We start from the raw sequence: 23,057 nt of genomic DNA, 5'->3' as shown, positions 1-23,057 counted from the left end.
ACACAAAATAGAGATTTTCTGAAGCCCTAAGTCAGTTGGAAAATTCCTGGGTGCCAATTTACCCAGGCACCTAAAATTTAGCATCTGGAACCTAAATGCATGCAAAGAATGACCCAAACAGCTTGATAAAATTGCAAGCAGCTTTTCAGACCCAGCCTTAAGAACACTGGTCTACAGTCAAAATGCTTCCAAAATGAATGTAGTCAAACTTTGCTAAATATGGGTCACCGAGAATGAAAATGGTGCTTAAAATTGTTGATTGGCTTTAATTCTCAAGATAGACTATTGGGTCAGTATATATGACTTTTGACTTGAGAATTGTGGAGGGTAAGTGAAGGGAAAGGATCACATATTAAACCAGAAATCACTAGTATACATCTTTGACTGAATCTATGAATGAATAAATCTATGACTGGATTTGGACAGTACTTGCTTTTTGGGCACAACAATGGATAAAAATAAAGCAGCCTTCAAGTACCTGGTGGTAAATTTCCAAGGTTATGTGAAGCTAAGATAAAAGAAGGGTCTTTGTTGGCCCTTAGATTCATGAACTTCTTCAAGATGATGCATTTAACTGTACATTGTGTGTCAAGGAAAAGACAGAATGGAAAGCCTTCCAATTAATGGTAACAAATATTCTTGGAAACAAGGCAAACAACTACAAGGTGATGATGGGAAACCTCCTCAAAGCATACAAAAGCTTTGGCTGGAACATGTCACTAAAAATATATTTTTTGCACACTCATCTAGATTTTTTTCCACCAAAGTGCAGAGTAGTTGCAAGCAATCAGCATGGTGAGTGATTTCACCAGAGCATTGCAGCAATAGAAAAACTGTATCAGGGCAAATAGAGTCCATTAATGCTTGCACACTACTGTTGGAGTGACAAGAGATGTTTCATTTAATGAATACCAAACAAGTTTAGTCCTTATTCAGTGGCTGCTCTGTTCTTTTTGGCTTGTGTGTGTATACACAAGCACATGTAATAGTTTTGGGCCTTTTGTTTTATAGTACATTTTATTTCCATAATCCTTTTTATGATTTAATTTGTAAAGTTACATAAACAAGACAAGTGAAATATTATGCAACCATAAATACACAAAAGGATGTAAGTTTACAGTTTATGTTCAGACTCTACTCTCTGTGTACTAGCTACACAATAGACATAGATGTAAAATGTAAAATATCATGGAAACAATAGCCAAATGGCAGGTTTAATTGCCATATTTGAATTCAGCACATTAACATCAATAATAAATGGCACTTCTAAAAATTTGCATGTAGTGGAATAAGGAAGTCTATCACAACCAATTCACCCAAAACCACTGTATTCCAGTGTACTGAATTGTCTAACAACAATATCAGGAATCAAATAGTACCACCAGTATATTTTAAACACCTCGCAAATGTGCAAAACCAAATATATGTAGGCCCCTTACTTTAAGGGTCTGTATTGTGCAACAGACTCTATTGTTGTATAGGGTCACCTTGCTTTAATTTAGATTTTTATCAATTGTCCATTTTTGTTAAGGTTTTTTCTATTATAGTAAAATTACACAACTCCAGGGAGGGGGACACAAATACTCATCTACTCCATGGTAGTTCACCCAGTGAACTAGGGGTGAACTACCATGGAGTAGATGAGTATTTGTGTCCCCCTCCCTGGAGTTGTGTAATTTTACTATAATAGAAAAAACCTTAACAAAAATGGACAATTGATAAAAATCTAAATTAAAGCAAGGTGACCCTATACAACAATAGAGTCTGTTGCACAATACAGACCCTTAAAGTAAGGGGCCTACATATATTTGGTTTTGCACATTTGCGAGGTGTTTAAAATATACTGGTGGTACTATTTGATTCCTGATATTGTGGAATAAGGAAGAACATTGGGCCAGCAGAGAGATCTTTGCTTGCTAGAACTTAAAACAGCTGAGCTGTTAGGGTGGGACTACCTTTAGGCCAGTGAGCCTCTGACTGAACATGTAACCCTGCCCACAATACCTAGAAAGTAGCAACACTACTGTTTCTTCAATTTTCCACTATAAGCAAAGCTCATCCAGGAAGGCTTCAGCTTGCCATTCCCAAGGTCAGCAGTTTAAGACTCTATGGTTCCTTACAGACTTCCCCCTCCAAAAAGGGGGGGCACCTTTAAGTACCATCCCTTGGAGATCAAAATCACTTTTTATACAACCAGAGAGATTTATAAAGTTAAGTCAGAGTCAATGGTCTACGCCATAGTTGGATGCAGGGGGGGGGGGGGGGGGGCGGGCCTGCTGCCGGTATGGCACAGTTGAGGCAAGGCAGGCCAGTCTCCTACAGAGTCATCCCTGAACCTGTGTCTGTGTAACTCAGGTCTTCATTGCTGAGATTCTGATTGGTTGAATTTTGTGAAGACTTGATAGTGGGGGCCCTTATCTTTGATGCTTTTTTTTTTTATGCCAACAACAATGTTAGCCCTTTGTCATCGCCTTTTTCGAAAGTGAAAGCCCACCGTTCAAAAACAGGGTCCTGTGGATTTTCTGCTAATATTTGGCCCCTGCTGTAATCTCCTCAGGCTCTGTAAGCAGCCCTTCTTGAAGTCCTTGGATTATAGCTCAAGGATCTTTTTGCATGTAGCGAACTACTTCATCTAGTTGGGTTATAGCAGCAGGACTACTGTCCAGATTGTCCAGCTTCTCCAGTTTGGACATGAGGCCTTACTACTTTCCCCATTTCCATCATGTAGGCTCTCCTTCTGGCTTTGTTTCTCTCTCTCTTTCTGCCTTTCCTTCTCTACCTGGATAGAACGTTCACTTATAACCACAAGCTAACAGCCTCAGTGAATATAAATTTGCCTCATTTGTGTCCTGTACATATTAACGCAAGCTGTCTGAGTGATTGCTTTCATTCTAATTGGTCCTCTGCAAAAGGTTCCCAGACTACATTTCCCAGCAGTCTTGTGCTTCCTGGTGTGTCTGGTTTTAGGGTCCCCTGGGAAACTCATTAAGTTTTCTTTTCCCTTTTTAAACCATTGTTCCCTATGAACTGTTATCAAAACTTCCTCTATCTGCTAGCATAGCTAATGGTCTTGTCTTTTCTGGTTTCTGTGTCACATGTGAAGCTCCTGCTTCCTCACACTGCTGATCCTAGGCTGTGTACAGGACCCTAGTGAAGGCAAAGCAGAACTGTGGAACCATGGTCCTTTTGGCCCCAGCATGGTCCAAACAAGTGTGGTTTCCGTCAGCTATCTGCAGCAGAATCAATTTGGCTCTAGCCATCATGACATAAGTCAGCAACCGGAGTGTCCCAGCTAAAATGTGGGATAAGCTTTTGTGGTCAGATGAGACAAAAATGGAGTTTTCTAGCCAAAATTTAAAATACGCTGTGTGGCGCAAGCCTAATACTGCCCGTTCCTCAGCAAACACGATCCCAACAGTGAAGTATGGCATGGCAACATCATGTTGTGAGGATGCTATTCCTCAGCAGGAACTGGGTATTTTGTTAAATTTGAAGGATGATGCAACATATAGGGAGATACTGCAAGTTTTATAATTGCCAAGTCAAAGTCCAGATCTCAATCCAATCGAGAATCTGTGGCATTATTTGAAAATTGCAGTCCATAAGCGTCGTCCAACCAATCTGAAGATCCTGGAAGAACGAGCCTGGAAGAACGGGCAAAAATCACTTCCAAACAGTGTGCAAAGCTGGTAGAAATGTATCCCAATAGACTTAAAGCTGTTATTGCAGCAAAAGGTGGTTTTACCAAGTACTAGTATGAAGGGGTTGAATTATTATGCAAGGAGCATGTTTCAGTTTTTAATTTTATTTTATAAAACAAATACAAAGAAATAATGAATTGTGACTTTGAAAATGTACTTTAAGAGCATACTGGATTGCAATAAACATACTACCTGGAACAATTTGTGTAATTGTCATTTGCAATCTGCTGACTTCTTAGAGATTTGAATACTTTTGCAAGTCACTGTATCTCATGCATATTCATTGTGGATATCTGGAAAACCTGTGGGATCCCTAGGACAGGTTTGAGAAGCAGTGAGCTAGATTAGTTACTTAATGAATTCTGGGTAAAAACAAATTCTGTGCGAGCTCATTTCAATGACCTAACAACCTGCTATGACCAGATGACAGGGAAAATGGTTTAATGAAGGAATTGTTACATTGAAAGCTACCATAAAGGTTGCCCACCATTTCAAAAAATCTCGGTATGGTCATCTAGCATCTAATAGAATCACCATTCAAACAACCTTTTGGTCAGTTCATCAAAGAGGATATGTGAATTCCAAGCACTATTCCACCTACTTTCCATACACAAGGTTGTTTTCCAAAATGGTAGGCTTAACTAAAATCTAAAATTTTGCCGAAGGTACTCAAAATTTTCATTTAAATCAGGAAATTCTCCTTTCCATCTGTTATTCCTAAATCATATATGCTGGCAGGATAGGTGGCATGTTATACATTGGATTGTAAAAGATCTTTGTTCTGTTGGGATAGGACAAAAGAAATCAGAACATCCACATAGCTCTTTGTATCCTATGTCTCGAATAGAGCGGGAAAGCCTATTAATGAACATATAGTAGCTAACTGGATCACTGATTGAATACCCATCATCAAAAAGCAGGCCTCTCATTGCACGGCCTTGCACATGCTCATCTGGTCAGAGCAATGGCTACTTCCACGTAAGGCAGCCATGTGGATTTCACTGCATGCTAATGCATCCCACTATTGCCTAGAAGCTAACTCCTGTTTGGACAGTAAGTTAGATTTTTGAGAAGTGACTGACCTATTTTAAAATAGGTGATTAAAACTTCTCCTGCAACCTGGCAGGTTGTCTTGCGAAAGGTAGATGACAAGACAGCCTTTAACTTGGGTTTTACCACATGTGAGACACTTTATCCTACCTTGTCATGGAGGAAGCAAAGTTGCTTATTTGTAACTGGTATTCTCGTAGGTCAAGCAGGATGGTAGTCCACACATGTGGGTGACATCAGATGGAGCCTGGCACGGAAAAGTTTTGTCAAAGTTTCTAGACGCTTTGAGCAGCACACTGAGCATGCCCAGCATGCTGCTATCCGCGAGTCTACGCAAGGTCCCCCTTCGTCTCTTCTTTTCCGAGGTGCAGTTGCCTCGCGGTTCGTGAAGCTCCTTTCTTTTCTTATTTTCTCTACCAGTATTGGGTCTTTCCCAGTGTTTTCCTCCTCGGGTCCTCCTTCGTGGTCTGTGCCTTCTTGGTGTGGTAGGGGTTTTTTGTTTGTTTTTTGTTTTTTTACCTTTTTTCAACTTTGCGTTCGATTCCAGACTATTCATGTCACAATGACCACCGGTCATTGTCTGCACACTGGGTGTTTTTTCATGGCGTCAACCAGTTTTCATCGGTTCCCCCACTGCCCACGGACCATGTCCATCACGGATCCGCATGAGGTTTGCATTCTCTGCCTGGGGGCCTCACACGATGTCGTTGGGTGTCGTCTGTGTGACCAGATGATACTTAGCTATACTAGTTATTTTCTGAAGACAGCAGTTCAATCATACAAACCCTCCCTCCTTTCCTTGAGAGATGCTTTCTCCCATCTGTAACCTTGGCTAAAACAAGAACCGAAAGAAATTGTAAAAAGAACATAAATTGCCATAGTGGGTCAGAACGAGGGTCCATCAAGCCCAGATCCTGTTTCCAACAGTGGCCAGTCCAGGTTACAAGTACCCAAACATTTAAGTAGATCCCATGCTACTAATGCACGCAGTGGCTATTCCCTAAGACAACTTGATTAATAGCAGATAATGGACTTCTCCTCCAGGAATTTTTCCAAACCTTTTTTAAACCCAGCTACACTAACTAACCTAACCACATACTCTGGCAACACATTCCAGAGCTTACTTGTGCATTGAGTGAAAGAATTTTCTCTGATTTGTTTTAAATGTGCTACTTGCTAACTTCATGGAGTGCCCCCTAATCCTATTATCCGAAAGAGTAAATAACCAATTCACATTTACCCGTTCTAGACCTCTCATGATTTTAAAAACCTCTATCTTATCCCCCCTCAGCTGTCTCTTTAGCCTTTCCTCATAGGGGAGTCGTTCCATACCCTTTAACATTTTGGTTGCCCTTCTCTGTACCTTCTCCAGTGCAACTCTATTTTTTTTCTTTGAGATGCGGTGACACAGTACTCAATGTGCGGTCTCAACTCTCACCATGGAACAATACAGAGGCATTATGACATTCTTCATTTTATTCAGTTACCTTCCTAATAATTCCTCATATTGTTTACTTTTTTAACAACCGCAGCACACTGAGCTGGCTATTTCAATGTACTAATCACCATGATATCTAGATCTTTTTCCTGGGTGGTAGCTTCTAATATGGAACGTGAGATTGTGTAACTACAGCATGGGTTATTTTTCCTTATATACATCACCTTGCACTTGTCTACATTAAATTTTATCCGCCATTTGGATGCCCAACCTTCCAGTCTCGCAAGGTCCTCCTGCAATTTATCATAATCCGCATGTGATTTATCTATGCTGAATAATTTTGTATCATCTCAAAATTTGATCACCTCACTCATCATATCCATTTCCAGATCATTTATAAATATATTGAAAAGCACTGGTCCAAGTACAGATCCCTGAGGCACTCCATTGTTTACCTTTTTCCACTGTGAAACCAGACCATTTAATTCTACTCTTTCCTGTCTTTTAGCCAGTTTGTAATCCACAAAAGGACATCACCTCCTATCCCATGACTTTTTAGTTCATAGAAGCCTCTCATGAGGGACTTTTTCAAATGCCTTCTGAAAATCCAAATACACTACATCTACCGGTTAACCTTTATCCACATGTTTATTAACCTCTTCAAGAAAACGAAGCAGATTTTGGGGCAAGACTTCTCTTGGGAAAATACATGCTGGCTGTGTTACAATATATCATGTCTTTCAGTGTGCTCTGTGATTTTGATCTTTAGAATAGTTTCCACTATTTTTCCCGGCTCTGGTAAGGCTCACCGGTCTATAGTTTTCTGCATCATCTCTGAAGCCCTTTTTATATATTGGGGTTACGTTGGCCACCTTCCAGTCTTCAGGTACAATGGATGATTTTAATGATAGATTACAAATTTCTTGTAAATGTATACCATCTGTCCAGGTGATTTACTAATCTTCAGTTTGTCAATCTGGCCTACTACATCTTCCAGGATCACTGTGATTTGGGTCAGTTCATCTGAATCATCAACCTTGAAAAATGTCAGGTATCTCCCCAGCACCCTTCTCGGTAAACACCGAAGCAAAGAATTCATTTAGTCTCTGCAATGGCCTTATCGTCCCTAAGTGCCCCTTTAAGCCCTCTGTCATCTCACGGTCCAACAGATTCCCTCGCAGGTTTCCTACTTTGGATATATTTTAAAAGGTTTTTACTATGAGTGTTTGCCTCTATGGCCAGCTGGACTTAAATTCTCTCTTAGCGAGTCTTATCAATGTTTTACACTTAATTTGACAGTGCTTATGCTTTTTCCTATTTTCTTCAGATGAATCCTTCCAGCTTTTGAAGAATGTTTTTTATTTTTGGCTCAAATAGCCTCTTTCATCTCAACTCCCCTCACTATGCCAGTAATCATTTGCCTTCCTTCCACATTTCTTAATGCATGGAATATATCTGGACTGTGCTTCTAAGATGGTATTTTTAAATAGTTTCCACACTTGTGTACTTTTAACCTTTGCAGCTGCAGCTTTCAGTTTTTTTCTATTTTCCTCATTTTATCAAAGTTTCTCTTTTGAAAATTTAGCATTAGAGTTGTAGATTTACATATTGTCTCCCTTCCAGTCACTAAGGAAAGGAACAGATCAGGATTGGCTGTGGAGAATGAGAGAGGATAAAAGAAGGTTGATTGCCAATGTAATAGAGGAGCTGGAGAGTGAGAGATTTTCTCCTATTCTTCTCTGCAGATCCTCTTAGGCTCTGTAAGGTTAAATGAGGGAGCTATTTTCAGGTCTCTCCAGAGACTTTTGGGTTCAAGTCCGGGCTCTGGCTGGGCCACTCAAGAACTGAAGCTCTCCTGCATGGTCTTGACTGTGTACTTCAGGTCGTCATCATGTTGGAAGCTGAATCGTTGCTACAGTTTGAGGTCCAAAGTGCTCTGGAGCAGGTTTCATGAAGATTGTCTCTATACTTTGCTCTGTTCATCTTTAACTTGATCCTGACTCGTCTCTCAGGTCCTGCAGCTGAAAAACATCCCCACTGCATGATGGTGCCACCATCATGCTTCACCGTAGGGATGGTATTTGCTAGGAATTGAGCGGTGCTTGTTTTCCTCCAGATATGATGCTTGGTATTCAGGCCAAAGAGTTCAATCTTGGTTTCATCATACCAGAGAATTTATTTATTTATTTATTTATTTAACAGTTTTTTATACCGACCTTCATAGTAGATAACCATATCAGATCGGTTTACATTTTAACAAGGGTAAACTGAGGTAACAATTCTGGTAAACAATAGATAACAAAGGAAAAGGAATAAGTCAAGTCCTTTCCCATGACTTTTTAGTTTCTTAGAAGCCTCTCATGGGAGACTTTGTCAGATGCCTTCTGAAAATCCAAGAAAAACCCTACATCTACCGGTTCACCTTCAGCCACATGTTTATTAACCCCTTTAAAAAAATGTTCAGCTGTGTGCCTCAAGTTGGAGGATCATCTCAAGGACAAACAATGGAAACTGGATGCACCTGAGCTCAACTTTGAAAGTCATAGTAAAGAGTCTGAATACTTATGTAAACGTGATTTCAGTTTAATTTAAAAACAAATTGCACAAATTTCTACAAACCTGATATCGCTTTGTCATTATGTCGTATCGTATGTAGAGTGAGGAGAGAGAAAAATTACATATCCATTTTAGAATAAGGCTGTAACATAAAAAAATGTGAAAAAGCGAAGGGGTCTGAATACTTTCTGTATATGCAGAAAATGGCATTAGCAAGTAGTAGTACTATTTGTCAATATTTACAGATATAATTTTAAAAAATGCAAATTGCATATGGAATATAACATTTAGTAGTTCATAAAATCATATTCAAGTGCTTAAGCAAGAATAAAATTAATTTTTTTCTCTTCCTCAGCTGTTTAAGGTTTTCTGCTCTCATCTTGTCTGTCTTCTAGCTTCATTTTTGTTCTCCTTTCCATTTTCTCTTCTATGATTGCTTCTTTCTTCATCCTTCTCTTCCTTTCCTGTTGCTAAGATATCTGTAATTTTTATATATTGTTTTGGGAATTGCTCAGCTAGATCATCAAGATCATAGTATCAGCATCAATTACAGCTCTTATTGGTGAAATTGTTTTGATAAATTAGGCTTCCAAATAGAATATTTTCCATTGTAGTACTACAATTAATGTGATAGAATTACCGTTAAGAGGTTAGAGAAGAGAAAGATTTGTTGCCCTTTAGGAAGAAATTAAAGACATTGTTGATGACATCCAAGGTATGTGGAGTCAATATTAGAAGTTGGTTGTCGGTTTAACAGTTGTTATGAGAGTTTAGGAGGAGGGTTGAAGACAGGCAGAGGGAATGGAGGGTGGCTATTTACAGGTCAGAATTAGATTTGGCTATATTGAAGGGATGAGCAGTTTTAGTTATTTTAATTTTTAGAGTTTAGTTTTCATTTTATTTTTGTATTATGATTACCGTATTTTGATATGTATATGACATTGCTTTGAGTGATTTGTTTTTTAAATCTGGAAAGCGATTTATAAATTTTATTAAATAAAAATTCTTCTTTATCCAACTATCTTTCTATTACCTCTCTCCTATTTCTTAACCTTCATCTTTCTATTTCCCCCCCCCCCCCCATTCTGACTATCCTTTTCTTCCTGAACAGATTATAGCTTGGTATGGCTGCATCCCAGCTATTGGCATCAGTATCTCACCTCTAAAACAACAATATCAAAATCTGCCTTTGCTATTAAGGTCTCCAAATCTGGAAGTATATTTTATGTCTGCCATAAGTTCAGTGCACACCAAGTCACTTGCTTCCTAGTTTCTTTATCTGGTGGCCCTTAACACAATAATGTCTGTAGCAAGGTGCTAGAAATTTGTCAGGCAACTTTGCGCTTGGTCTGTCTTGTTGGTTTTTCTTCAGTAGTTTATTATTTTGTTAATAATAGCTAATCTGTACACTGAGGATGCTGCCACTTAACTTCAGCAGTCCTCAGCCTAATCGCTTTAAAGTTTTGTTAAAACTTTGGATAAAGCAGCGTTTCTTTTTTGCCTGCTGGAGGTTGTGCTGTGGTGTAGCTATCTTGATTGGAGGGAATTTGAAGAATTAGGAAAACTATGTTCCCTTGTTTGTTTTGTGGCCACTGAGAAAACTTCAGGATATGTTGGGTGGTTGGTTTAGCCAAAATAAAGATGTATAAAACAATTTTTGCTAGTAATCACCATGACACCTGTTGCAGATTTTACTTTCTTTCTGTATCTTTGTCTTGTCTTTTGGTTCAGTCACAGTCATAGAATTGCATCTCTGATTTTCACTGTATCTTCATTTTTGTTGTACTTAGTGAATGGAGGACATTGGTCCGGGGAAGCTCCTAGGCGGAATAGCCATACATTCAATTGTCGGATGCTGGTAAAACCAATAATGAATTCTGATGAAGATGGCCATGATAACCCAGAAGCGCATCAGAAGTATGAATCTATGCAGTGCTTTGCTGTTTCTCAACCAAAGTCCATTAAAGAAGAAGGTGAAGGTAAGCCCTAATGCACAAGATAAATTTTACATTTCATCCTCTTTTGGATTCTTCTTGAGGAAGCCTTTTCCATTGCCTTTAATCTGTTTTAATCCCGCTCTTAGTGCATTCGTGTGCATACTGTACCTCTGCTATAGTATGCCTCAGGAGTTTGTTCATTAACAGAGGTATTTTATAGTGTATTTATATTTATAAGTCAGGTCTTCTACATTGGTTGAGAAACACTGATCGATACTGTGCCATGGAAAAGTCACCATTGCCTATTGCTCGGATCCAGACTAGCGCTTGTGTTCTGCCCTCAGCACCTCGCAGCAAAAGGAGGCACCAATGGTGCTCTTAAATACGCAGGAGCTCCTTTCTGAGAACATGCCTCTCATTTCTTGCTACAGTACGAATTAATTGGAATTAATGGTCAGCCATGCCCCACTTTATGCAGCGTACACATTGCACTCGGCACCCCCTTCTCTTCCCCCTCCTGAGCTCTGCTTGGAGTCCTTCCAGCCTCTATTTTATCCCCAGCTGAATAACAAGGGGAGAATGAAACTGAGCACAAGATGTAAATCACTGATGACGGTGAGCAGTAGCAGTGGAGGAGCTTTGGCAGTCGCATGCAGAAGCCAATCTGGTTGCCCTCACCACACCAATTTTTTCCCTTCTCCTTCTCCGCACCCTCTTTTCCTTTGTTTTAAATTTTGGAAGAGACTGGTAGGGCTTTCAGTGCTTCCCATTTGAGTCTTCACATCTGTGCTGCTTGCTCCATTAAGGCTGATGGGCCTCACCACATTTTTGTTAACGTAGGTGTGCCTTAGGTTTGAAGAAGTTGGGAAACACTGGTGTGGATCTTCTCTGGTAAGCAGGAAAAGAATGTTTACACAGCAGAACTGTTCTGCTGTTCAAGGGTTATGTCAACAGTACAAATCCTAGACTGACATAGTTATTTACATATCACAACTTTGACAATATTTTACCAAGCAGAGTTGGGCAAACATTTTTCCATCTTATGAGTCATGAAATTGCTATGCGCCTGAAAATCTACTTACAAGAGCGTACATATGACCATATATTGCAAAGCGCTCAGCATTGAAAAACTGATCACAAAAAATCGTTTCTTATTTTGGGTTTTATGGTGTGGCCGGACCCACCAGTCTGCCACTAAATCTCCCTAGTTCCATTTCCTTTGCCTAAACTACTTGAGAGCTATCCATCTCCCTCGCCCTCTCTTCCCACTGAGGAGAGCTGGGATTGGTTACTCATGCGCTGTATAGCCAGCCATTTTGTGGTTTAAGGTGTGGCTAGGTTCATTTTAGAGCAGACACCAGAGAAGCAAGATGTAGAGTGTTTTCCTCCCTGCTGAGGCCTCCTGTCTTGTCAGGCCCCCCCCCCCCCCCTCTTTTTTTTTTTTTTTTTTAATAGGAGATTGGTCTCTGTGCACAACCTGCCAGAGGATCCCTAAGTATTTAGTTCAGCAAGACCGGTGACAGATTTTTCTGAGTGAGATTTTTGATGGCCAAAATGTATCCAGTTTCTTCAAGAAGGAAACTACATTTTTTTTGTTGTGGAGAGGATTTAAGCCACCTCTCTTCACTGGGAGCCTGGCTGGATCAGCAGGTTCCCTCCCAAAGACTTTTCATCCTGAGGTGTCACCCTTTCAGAGCCACCTAACAGAGTCAAAGAAGAGTGAGGAGACCCCAACTGATCTCTGCTAATTTGGGACCAGGGCAGAGGGCTGGGTCTTAGGGCAGACGCTGGACTGTAAGGTAGGATTTTACTCTGCTACTAGGGGGACCCCTCTGACATAGGAATTCCGGATAAACCACTGGGGAGCTCTAAATGCACAATTTATACCACCATGGGGAGCTCATCTAGTGTGCTGAAAGAAAAGGACAACTACCCATAGTGAAACAGTCTTTCTGTAAAGACATCATCTCTAACTGCACAAGTATTTAAAGATGGACTTTTATTTTATTTATTATTTTATTTATTTAATGTCTTTTTTTATACCGATAACCGTTCACACATCGTATCGGTTTACAGTTAAACAGGAACCATTGGGCAGAACCCTTACATATAACATTGCAAACAGGTTAACTTTTGGGCAGGGCCCTTACATAAAATTGAGAACAGCAAAATCACTATATACATATCACCAAAACTATATACAAAAAGTCCTAAACCAATTTGTCCTAAACCAATTTGACCTAAACCAATTTGACCTAAACCAATTTGACCTAAACCAATTTGTCCTAAACCAATTATTTGTCCTAAACCAATCAGTAAATTATTATTTAACACCCAGCATCTGGTCCTGTTTGTTTATTCACAGCATCTCCTTCCAGGGGATGCCACAGCTACAAAAACACGCAAGAGACACACTAAAGTTCTTTCTCACTGTCTGGGCCATAGACAAGAGTCTCCCCCCCCCCCCCCCCCCCCCCACAGGGATAAAGAGTCAGCTAGCCAGAGCAACCCCAGAGGTTATAAATGTGATTGTGTGCCCTTGGGACCAAACACCCCAGGTAAGGGTTACAAATGGTTATGGTATACACAACAGCTCCTGCTAATGGCCAAGTTAGATTTTCAAGTCTTTGCTTTTATCATAACACTATAGCAGTTTGAATAAACATTGTATCATGAGACATCACAAGACAAAACAAATATACATTTTTGTTCTTCATGTCTTTTTTTTTTTTTTTTTTTTTTTACATAGACATTTTTTCTAATCACTTTGTTGCTGTACCATTTTTCACTTTGAACATAATCTGTGTTGAGGAGAAGAGAACTCTTCTTTACAGAAGGGTCATGGGCAGGAATGATGCTAGAAGGATATAGTTATTTCCATTTACTTGGTCATCTCATTGTTGTTTCTGAAGGTGCACTAGCCAGTTCAACATTTAAGACATTAATTTGATTAAACTATGGAAGCTCCAAGAAATGTCAGATTTACAAACAGCTAAAGATGACTGAAGGGCTGTTAGCCTGAAGAATCCATATGTCAGGATTTGTAGCACCTTTTATTGAACCAACTTTTAATTTTACTAAATAGGTTTAAGTTCCTTGTTCAGAAGGGGCAGTTTCATATAATGCAGGGGTCCCCAACCTTTTCAAGGGAAGAGCCACATAAGACATTTCAAATCACCAGGCCCATACAGTAAACTGCGCGGGAGAGCTGGTGCTCCGAGACGAGCGCCCTTTCTCCTAGCGCGCACCCAGGCCACTCTCCTGGGCGCACAATTCAGTATTTAAATTAGGGCCGTGCTAATAAGGAGGAGCTAGGGACACTAGTATCTCCTTATTTGCGGAAGCGGCGGCTGTCAGTGGGTCTGACAGCCGACGCTTAATTTTACCGGTGTCTGTTGTTGAACCCGCTGACAGCCATGGGTTCGGAACACGGACGCTGGCAAAATTGAGCGTCCGTTTTCCAACCTGTGGGCAGATTATTTTATTTTTTTAAGATTTTTATTTTTTTTATTTTTGGGGCCTCCGACTTAATATCGCTATGATATTAAGTCGTCAGGTGTACAAAAGCAGTTTTTTCTGCTTTTCTGTACACTTGCCCGGTGCCGTCTGAAATTAACTCCTGCCTTTGTGTGACCAAGCCACACAAAATGTGTGGCTTGGTCACACATTTTGCTTTCTGTATTGTGGGTGAATACCTAATAGGCTCATCAATATGCATTTGCATGTGATGAGCGCTATTTCTTTCGGGGAGGTTGGCCGCGCGTTTTCCACGTGCTATTATCCCTTACTGTATAAGGGTTAATAATAGCGCATCAAAAACACGCGTCCAAACGGGGGCTAACGGTATGCTCGGCCCAGCGCACCGTTCTGTATTGGCCTTCAAGAGGGGCTGGAAGGTGAAGGAGTTTGCTCATTAAGCTGGGAGGGCCCTCAGAGTTTGCTTGCTAAATGCAGGGAGGGGCCTCAAAGTTTGCTGGGTAGGGTAGAAGGAGCAGGATGTCTGTCCCTTGCATTGATTTGAAATGCTGAGAGAGTAGCGAGTAGGAGGCAGATAGTGTCAGTAATAATATATTTCGATTTCTTGGAAATGGCATCCCTGGGAACTTTACCCACCTCCCCTCCCTCATCTTCCCTTCCCCTCCCCTACATCTGTCCCCTGAAGTGTAGAGGTGGGTATGTATATATGTGTGCTGCTTTCCCTTCCCTCTCACCCTTCCTCTTTCACCTCTTACTCTCTCCCCTCCCCCCCCCCTCATAAGCGACCACGGATCCTATTAGTAGCAGTGACATCTCTTTTTATTCCATTCCCAGCAGCCTGATTTATGCCATTATCCTGCCTGCAGTGTCTCCTGCTGCACTTCTCTCCCTCCTTCTGTGCTCCTCTTACTCTTAGTGGCAGCACATCCTCCTCAGCGGTTTCCCGTAGGCTGTATGTTTCCTCCCTTCCTCTTCAGTGGCTGCAGCACCTCCTCTCAACAGTTAGGGTGGTGATACCTCTTGGGGATGGTAACCCCGCTCAGCAGGAGTGGTGACACCTCATGGGAGCAGTGGCAGCAGCATTTGTGGTTCCTTTTAGTGGCATGATCTAGCAGTGGCGGCTTCTTTCAGCCTCTTGCCAGTTCCTGCTGCACGTGTTGCTCAAGACCAGTATATATCCTCTCCTCCTTCCCTCATCTCCTACCTTCAGCAGCTCTTCTTTATAGCATCACTTGTGCAGACCAGTCGCAGGCAGTCAGGAGGGGAAGGGAGAAAGATCATGCGTCTGGGACAGAAGCTGCCAGGAGATGGAAACTGCTACAAGCAGAAGGTGTGCAATCAGAGGCATATTAGGGGCCGCAGGTACTTCGATTCTGGTGAGACTTAGCAGGCTAGTTAAAATCTGTCCATGGGCTGATGTGGCCTGTAGTTTGGAGACCCCCTGATATAACGGAATTCTGTTCTTTCTGAGAAAGTTTTGTTTGGCATATTTCTTGTGAAGCTATATGAACTTATATATCAGAATGTTTACACTGGTCTGATAAAAGGGTTTTACAGAGCTTGAATTGATTTCTAGAAAATGCCAGAAAGTTTGTCTTTTCAAGCGCTGCAAAACAGTGCTTCTCAAGCTGGTCCTGGAGTCTGATTTTCAGGATATCCACGTAATATGTGTAAGATAGATTTGCATACAATGGGGCCGATTTTAAATTTTACGCGTGGGGGGTACATTTGTGCATGCTACCCGACGCGCACAAATGTACACCCGATTTTATAACATGCGTGCGCTGCCGTGCGCATGTTAGAAAATCCAGGGTCGGCACGCGCAAGGGAGTGCATCCTTGTGCACCTTGCACGCGCCTAGCCCAAGGGGAGCCCCGATGGCTTTCTCCATTCCCCCCCACCTTTCCCTCTCTTCCCCTATCAAACCCACTCCCCGGCCCTATCTAAATCCCCCCCCCCACCTTATTCAATGGAGTTACGTCTGCCGATGGGCTGCCGGCACGCGAACCTCCGGCACGCCAGTGTGCCAGAGGACTTGGGAACGCCCCCGGCCACGCCCCCAATCTGCTCATTTTCTAAAGCCCCGGAGCTTGCGTGCGCCGCCGAGCCTATGCAAAATAGGCTCAGCGAGCGCAGGGGTAGGTTTTCAGGGGTTACACGCGTAACCCTTTGAAAATCTACCCCAATGGAAGCAGTGCAAGTTGATCTATTTCACATATATTCATTGTGGATATCCTGAAAATTGACTGGCTAGGGAGTACTCCAGGATACACTTGAGAAACACTGTTGCATAAAATAGCTGAGAACGAGTTTTCCTTTGTATGGATTAATTGGCTCTTAAATGTCCTTTGATGTACTAAATCATACTATTCTGCAGAAACCATATGGCAAAATAAAATTATATATATATATATATATATATATATATCTTTTTTTTTTTTAGTAATGTAATATTGAAATAGTAATGTAATATTGAAATAGAAGAACACGAAATATTGGACCCTTTTGCAGGTTTATCATTAAAAAAAATAGTATGCCTGAGTCTATTTTGACTACATTAATTGGCATTTTTGAACCAATCTGTTTTTTGCTATGACATATTTATTTTTTATTTATTACCTCTCTTTTTGAATAAGAAATTAATTGCCTCTTTTGTGCATTTATTTTAAATGTTTCATATTTCCTGACTCAGAACGGTACCTGATATATTAAGTCTAAAATTCTCATTTTAAGATCTGCAGTCTTGCTTGATCTGTGTAGCGAGACGAGTTCCAATGAAAGAAAGGACTCTTCTTCCATCATCTGAGAGCTTCAGTACTCGCCAGGACTTGCAAGGTATTTTAAAGAATAAGGGGGGAAGTCAGTATTTTTTAATCAGAGATACTGAGATTAACTGCTGGTCTGTATAATAGTCCCTATAACACAGAACATAATTGACCTTTATAATTCTAGGGAAGATTACTTCTTTGGATACAACCACCATGAGAACAGCAATGAAACCAGGCTGGGAGGATTTAGTTCGAAGATGTATTCAAAAATTTCATGCACAGCATGAAGGAGAGCTATCCTTTGCCAAGAGACATCATCAAGAAGGTAGAATTTCATTCTTCTTTGACCTCTTTTTAAGACTTAAGGATATTGCTCATGCTTTCACTACCTCCTTTGTTTACTAACTTCTGTTGGCATTACATCTCACTGGTGAGAACAGGGAGTAGACATTCAAAGGCACTGCTCCACAGTTTCCTGGGCAGCTCAGGGGTAGATTATGTAGCAAAAATTTGAAAATTCTGAAGATCATTGACAAACATTCCCATTTTTTTATTTTGCATTTTAAAAAATAAAGTAGTTTTCCTACCGGGCTTCTCTGCTATGTCTAATTTAAGCTTCCCCCCCCTCCTGTTCCCTGCATATTGCCTGGAAGGGAAGGAGCGGGGCTGGATCAGGAAGCAAAGGGCTGCTCTCTGAGTGAGATTCAACACAGCTGGAAAGCAGCAAATTTTGAGCCAGCCTGCTGTTCCCAGTTTTTTTTCCAACCCAGGCATAGGCCTAATGTGCCTATTGACGAATCCAAGTCTGGTAGCAGAGCACAGAATTTGTTCTTGGCTATTGCTTTAAATTGAAGCAATGAGATTTGCAGTAAACCTCTTTCTTCTCCTCTGCCTCCACATCATGTAGCTTTTGTGGGACTATCTTTTATTGCCAACACTGCAAAGGCATTTTGTAATAGTATCAGACTTAGTACCCTTATCCTACATGTCTCTCAAATGACACTATTACAAAGTGTATTTACAGAGTTAACTATAAAAGATTGTCTTCACATCAGATATCTTTTGTGATTAATAATGTTAAGGGAGGATCAAAAGGGGTAAATAGATTCCATGCTGCTCATCCCAAAGATAAGTAGTGGATTTCTGTAACTCTACTTTAATATTGATTTATGAACTTTTCCTCCAGGAACTTGTCCAAACCTTTTTTAAATGCAGCTACATTTCATCATATCCTCTGGCAACGAATTTCAGAGCTTAATTATGTGTTGAGTAAAGAAATATTTTCTCCGAAGGAAGGCAGAATGGTAGTCCTCACACATGGGTGACATCAGATGGAACCCGGATCCGGAACTTTGATATCAAAGGTTCTAGAACTTTCAAACATGAGAATATGCAGCTGTAGTCATCACCCTGCCCCCTAAGCAGAGACCCTCAGTCTCTTATTTTTCATGGAGCCGTGTGGTCGCGGGAGCCGTGTCTGTCACAGTATTCAGCTTTTCTCTCTCCTCACAGTTTTTGTAAGTGATTTTTTTCTAGAGCTGCAGCTGTTTTTCCTTCCTTTCCCATATGGTAGTTTTCTTTTCCTTTTTCCTCTTCTTTCCACTGTCTGCCAGCTGCATGGTGGGCCTTAGCCGCTATGCAGTCTGGCAGTCTATTACTATCCCTTATTAAATAAATACTGCACTTGCAGATTAGTATCTGTGTTCTCTTCTTGCTCTGTCTGTTTTTGTACCTTTGTCAGGTGCTGGCAGGACTGACTGAATGCAGTCCGTGGTTGATCCGTGTAGGCCGCTGAGCTTAAGTGGCGTGCAACAACGCCGTAGGTATTACAGCATCTCATCTATCTGCCTGAATTACACCTGGGGCTTCCCGGCTTACCATCTTGCCGGTACTGACATCTGTTGCTGCCTACCGGACCATCTGCCATCCCTGCCCGGTAGGACTGAGGACCTGCCCACTTTAACATCACTTCCTGGGCTCTGGGCTTAAGGGGTGTGCGGTGATGTAGGTGCTGCGCACCGCTAGGCACATGCCAAAGGCGTGCACAAAGATCAGGCCCCTTTGTGTGCCCCTTCTTGCAGCCCTGATGTGCTTATATTGAATAAGACTTTTTTTTTCCCCCAGTTTGATTCTCATGGATCATGGATGTTGTATTAAACCTATTATAGGCTATGGTTTGTATGGAGATTTAAGGGGAACTCACTACCTGAGATGTTGTGTAAGGAGATTCAAATGTGAGATGAAACACATGGCTGTTTAAAAATGCATATGATCCTGTTCAAAGGTGAGAGAGAGAAGTATTGAAGTAGGAATGATGAGATTAGAAACATGAAGGAAAAGATGTGATGAAATGTGATGATTTTTTTTAATCATTATGTATTAGTTGATATTTTTATTGTATTATTTGCTATATTTTAATAAGTTTAATTTGTATTAGTTTAGTTTATTTTGTTTTAATTTTGACTTTCTATTATGAATATTATTTTGTAAACCGTGGTGATCTTGACATGGAATGTCGGCATATAAAATATTTAAATAAATAAATACCCGGCAGGAGTTTCATGTTTCATCGATTGATTGGCATCAGTGGAGGTTCAGACAGTGAAGAGATCGAGAACCACAGCATTCCCTGTGGCCGGGAGAGCTCATCCTCCCCACATTCAAAGAAACTAGTCTGCACTGGAAGGAGCCCTGGATGACTTAGCTCCCCTCCTGCTTGCCTGTGATAGCAGTGCAGTCTCCTTGAGAGAGAATGGGTGAGCAGGAGCCTGGGCAAGCAGCTTGCTGCTGCACCATTGGTGCCATGCCCAGTGATGGTTGCCCATGCACATCTGTGACCAGTGCACCATTGATCTGATGCATCAATGTCTGGACCGCATCAGGGACCAGGACTGCCATTGAGCGCCATAGTCATGCTGGATGCCGTCTAAGTTCGTGACCACCCTCGATGCCATAAGAGCCTTCTGTGCCATAGGCTTCATCTCAGTGCACCGGTGGCATCGAGCGACTTGGACCTCAATGTGGCAAACTAGAATCACCAACCTCTAGTGTCAGGAACCAGAACTGCCATCATGTGCCATGGTCCCTCTTGATGCTATCGAAGCATAATGGCGGGAGCATTGACACCCTCGATGCGGCCTCCCTCGATGCAGTCATGGTGCGTGGCCTTGATGCCGCAGCCACTCTTGATAACATCGAAGTGCGTGGCCTCGGTGCCATTGCTGTGCGGAACTGCCTTGATACCATCAACACTCTCGATGCCATCGAGATGTGGGGCCACAATGGAGGCCATTGGGCTTGTTGCCGCTCTGTCCTGGTCAATCTTGAGGCTGTTGACTTTGAGAACCTTTGAGTGCCACTAAAGCCCTCGTGCAACAGAGATTTCGGCCTTGGCCAGATCAAGCGCCTAGATCGCTGTCCACTCAAGGCACCCCGGGAAACCAAGGCATCCAGAGTGGTCTAGTGCCCTCCAGGCTCCTTGCCTTGCCCTGACAGGGGCACCGAGGGGCATTCTGCTGTCCCATCACTGGCCTATAGCTATCGTGCAGCATGGATACTGACTATCTCGGGGGCCTGAGCCACTGGGATCGTGGACCATCAGAAGTCCCACCTGGATTCATGCAACATGGGTGCTAATGAGCGCTAGCGAGGCTGTTGTCAGCTATCAAGCTCACAGCAATGATGCCCTCAGACAGATTGGTGAGCCAAGGGGAACTGTCGATGGTGGTGGCAGTCATCGGTTCCTTCAGGCAATGAGATGTGTTGGGGCCATGTTGGGGTTGCAGGCGCCCTGGCATCCTTGGTTACCATCGGTTCATTGATGCCTTCGGGTATTGTGGTCTCTGTTGGTGCTGGCAGGCTGTCTATGTCCACAGGAGCAGGGGATGGCGCTATTTAACGTCAAACTGATCAAGACACAGGCAAGTGCCGTCGAAGCCCTGGGTGTACAGCGTCGTTTGATGCCTTTGATGTGATCCATTGTTGGTGAGCGAAGAGCGCGATTGGCCCCACGGGTACCGTCACATCAGTGAGCATCAGTGAACACGGTTGGATGCAGCAAGACATGACTGCAGAGCACCATGGGCACTGTTGGTTGCCATGGACTTCTCTACTGCTGTTCCATGAGGGAGCCGGTGGTGAACCATTCCCAACACAATTTCAAGGGCTGTATCCAACCTCTTGGAGCGGTATTAGGTACTGGAGAGGACGACGCCATGAAACTCCACTCGCCACAATGCCATAACTGTAGCCCCAGTGGTACTAGGGACACAGTCATCACATTGTTTCTATTCACTCCATTGGGGATTACTGTGACAGTGGAATGCAACATGCGTGGATTGGTACGGCAAGGTATCTTCTGATGGCAGGTGGCATTCTCCCTGTCTGTGCAGTACTCAGCCATGCCAGGGTTCTGCCATTGTCATGTCAAGGTATCAGCTTCCTTATCAGTTCTGTACCACAAAGTGCTGGAGAGCATTGGTGAGGAAGGCATTATCACACACTTTGTTATTGGTTTTTGGTAGCATGCAGCCAGTGACTCTAACATGTGGTGCTCGGTCCTTGCTCTACTGTGGGATTCTACCCACAAGCATGGCAACTGGGTTTGTAGGTGGCCAACATCCGTGGGATGGGAGTATGAGTACTAGTCAGAGTACGTTTACAGTGGAGGGCTCTATTTTTCCAGTTGCCCTCTACTGTATGTGTGTGTGAGTGTGTGTGTGTTTCCCTCATGGTGAGCACAACAGGCTGTGCGTTGCAGCCACAGGACTAACTTAGGACTGTGATTCTGGTCGAGCCCTTAGGGGAGTAGACACCAGTTGGTAGCGTTGGGAGTCTTCTCCTTCCTCAGAAGGAGGGATATATCTTTCGATCCCTCCTGGGTCACAAATCCCCTTTGTGTGGAAGTCCTGGGGCTCCATCCCTTGCAGATTATCGCTGAATTGGAGCCTCAGTTCTTTGAATCTGTGCATCTCCATGTAGGCCAGGACCATAGGACAGCAGCGGCAGTTTCCTGCTTTGTCCTACTCGGACAGCCTATAGCTTGGAATTCACCCATGTATGAGGACTACTATCCTGCTTTTCCTCGGAGAAAGCAGAGTTGCTTACCTGCAACACGACTGATATCATTGGATAGAGTGAGAGTCTGGAATTTTGATCTCAAAGATTTTAGAACTTTAAAACATGCCCTACTGAGCATGTGCAGTACGTTTACAGTGCACATGCTCAGTAGGGCATGTGCACTGTAAACGTACTGCACATGCAGAATGTTAGTCCTCACGAAATCCACCCGCCTCCCCATGGAGTTGGTTTCTCCTTGTGTTAGCTATATCATAGACTGAGAGTCTCTGCCTAGGGGGCAGGGTGATGACTACAGCTGCACATGCTCAGTAGGGCATGTTTTAAAGTTCTAAAATCTTTGAGATCAAAATTCCAGACTCTCACTCTATCCAATGATATCAGTTGTGTAAAACCTAACATCCTGCTGTTCCCGAAGAATACCTGTTACAGGAAAGCCACTCTGAACATAAGATATGCCAAGGGTCCATCAAGCCCATTATCCTGTTTCCAACAGTAACCAATCCAAGTCACAAGTATCTGGCAAGTACCCAAACCTTAAATAGATCTCAAGCTACTATTGCTTATTAATAGCAATTTATGGATTTTTCCTCTAGGAACTTATCCATACCCTTTTTAAACCCTGTTACAGTAATTGCCATAACCACATCCTCTGGCAATGAATTCCAGAGCTTAACTATGCGCTGAGTGAAAAATAATTTTATTCAATTTGTTTTAAATGAGCTACTTGCTAACTTCATGGAGTGCCCCCTGGTCCTTCTATTATCTGAGAGTAAATAACCGATTTACATTAACTTGTTCAAGTCCTTTCATGATATTGTAGACTTTTGTCACATCCCTCTCAGTCGTCTCTTCTCCAAACGGAACAGCCCTAACTTCTTTAGCCTTTCCTCATTGGGCAGCCGATCCATAAGAACATAAGAACATGCCATACTGGATCAGACCAAGGGTCCATCAAGCCCAGTATCCTGTTTCCAACAGTGGCCAATCCAGGCCATAAGAACCTGGCAAGTGCCCAAAAACTAAGTCTATTCCATGTTACCGTTGCTAGTAA

General features: G+C 42.3%; 1 protein-coding gene across 1 annotated transcript in view; it reads left to right on the top strand.

The window, feature by feature from the left end:
- The window catches only part of NCOA2 (nuclear receptor coactivator 2), a 649,459-nt gene that overhangs the window by 395,788 nt on the left and 230,614 nt on the right, over positions 1 to 23,057 (top strand). Inside the window, 3 exon segments of the mRNA XM_029591446.1 lie at positions 10,536 to 10,724; positions 16,893 to 16,994; positions 17,112 to 17,252. Coding sequence (XP_029447306.1) covers positions 10,536 to 10,724; positions 16,893 to 16,994; positions 17,112 to 17,252 — 432 coding nt within the window.

The sequence above is a fragment of the Rhinatrema bivittatum genome, chromosome 2 (assembly GCF_901001135.1).
Source record: "Rhinatrema bivittatum chromosome 2, aRhiBiv1.1, whole genome shotgun sequence".
NCBI classification, from domain to species: Eukaryota; Metazoa; Chordata; class Amphibia; order Gymnophiona; family Rhinatrematidae; genus Rhinatrema; species Rhinatrema bivittatum.
This window is presented reverse-complemented; position numbering and strand designations above follow the sequence as displayed.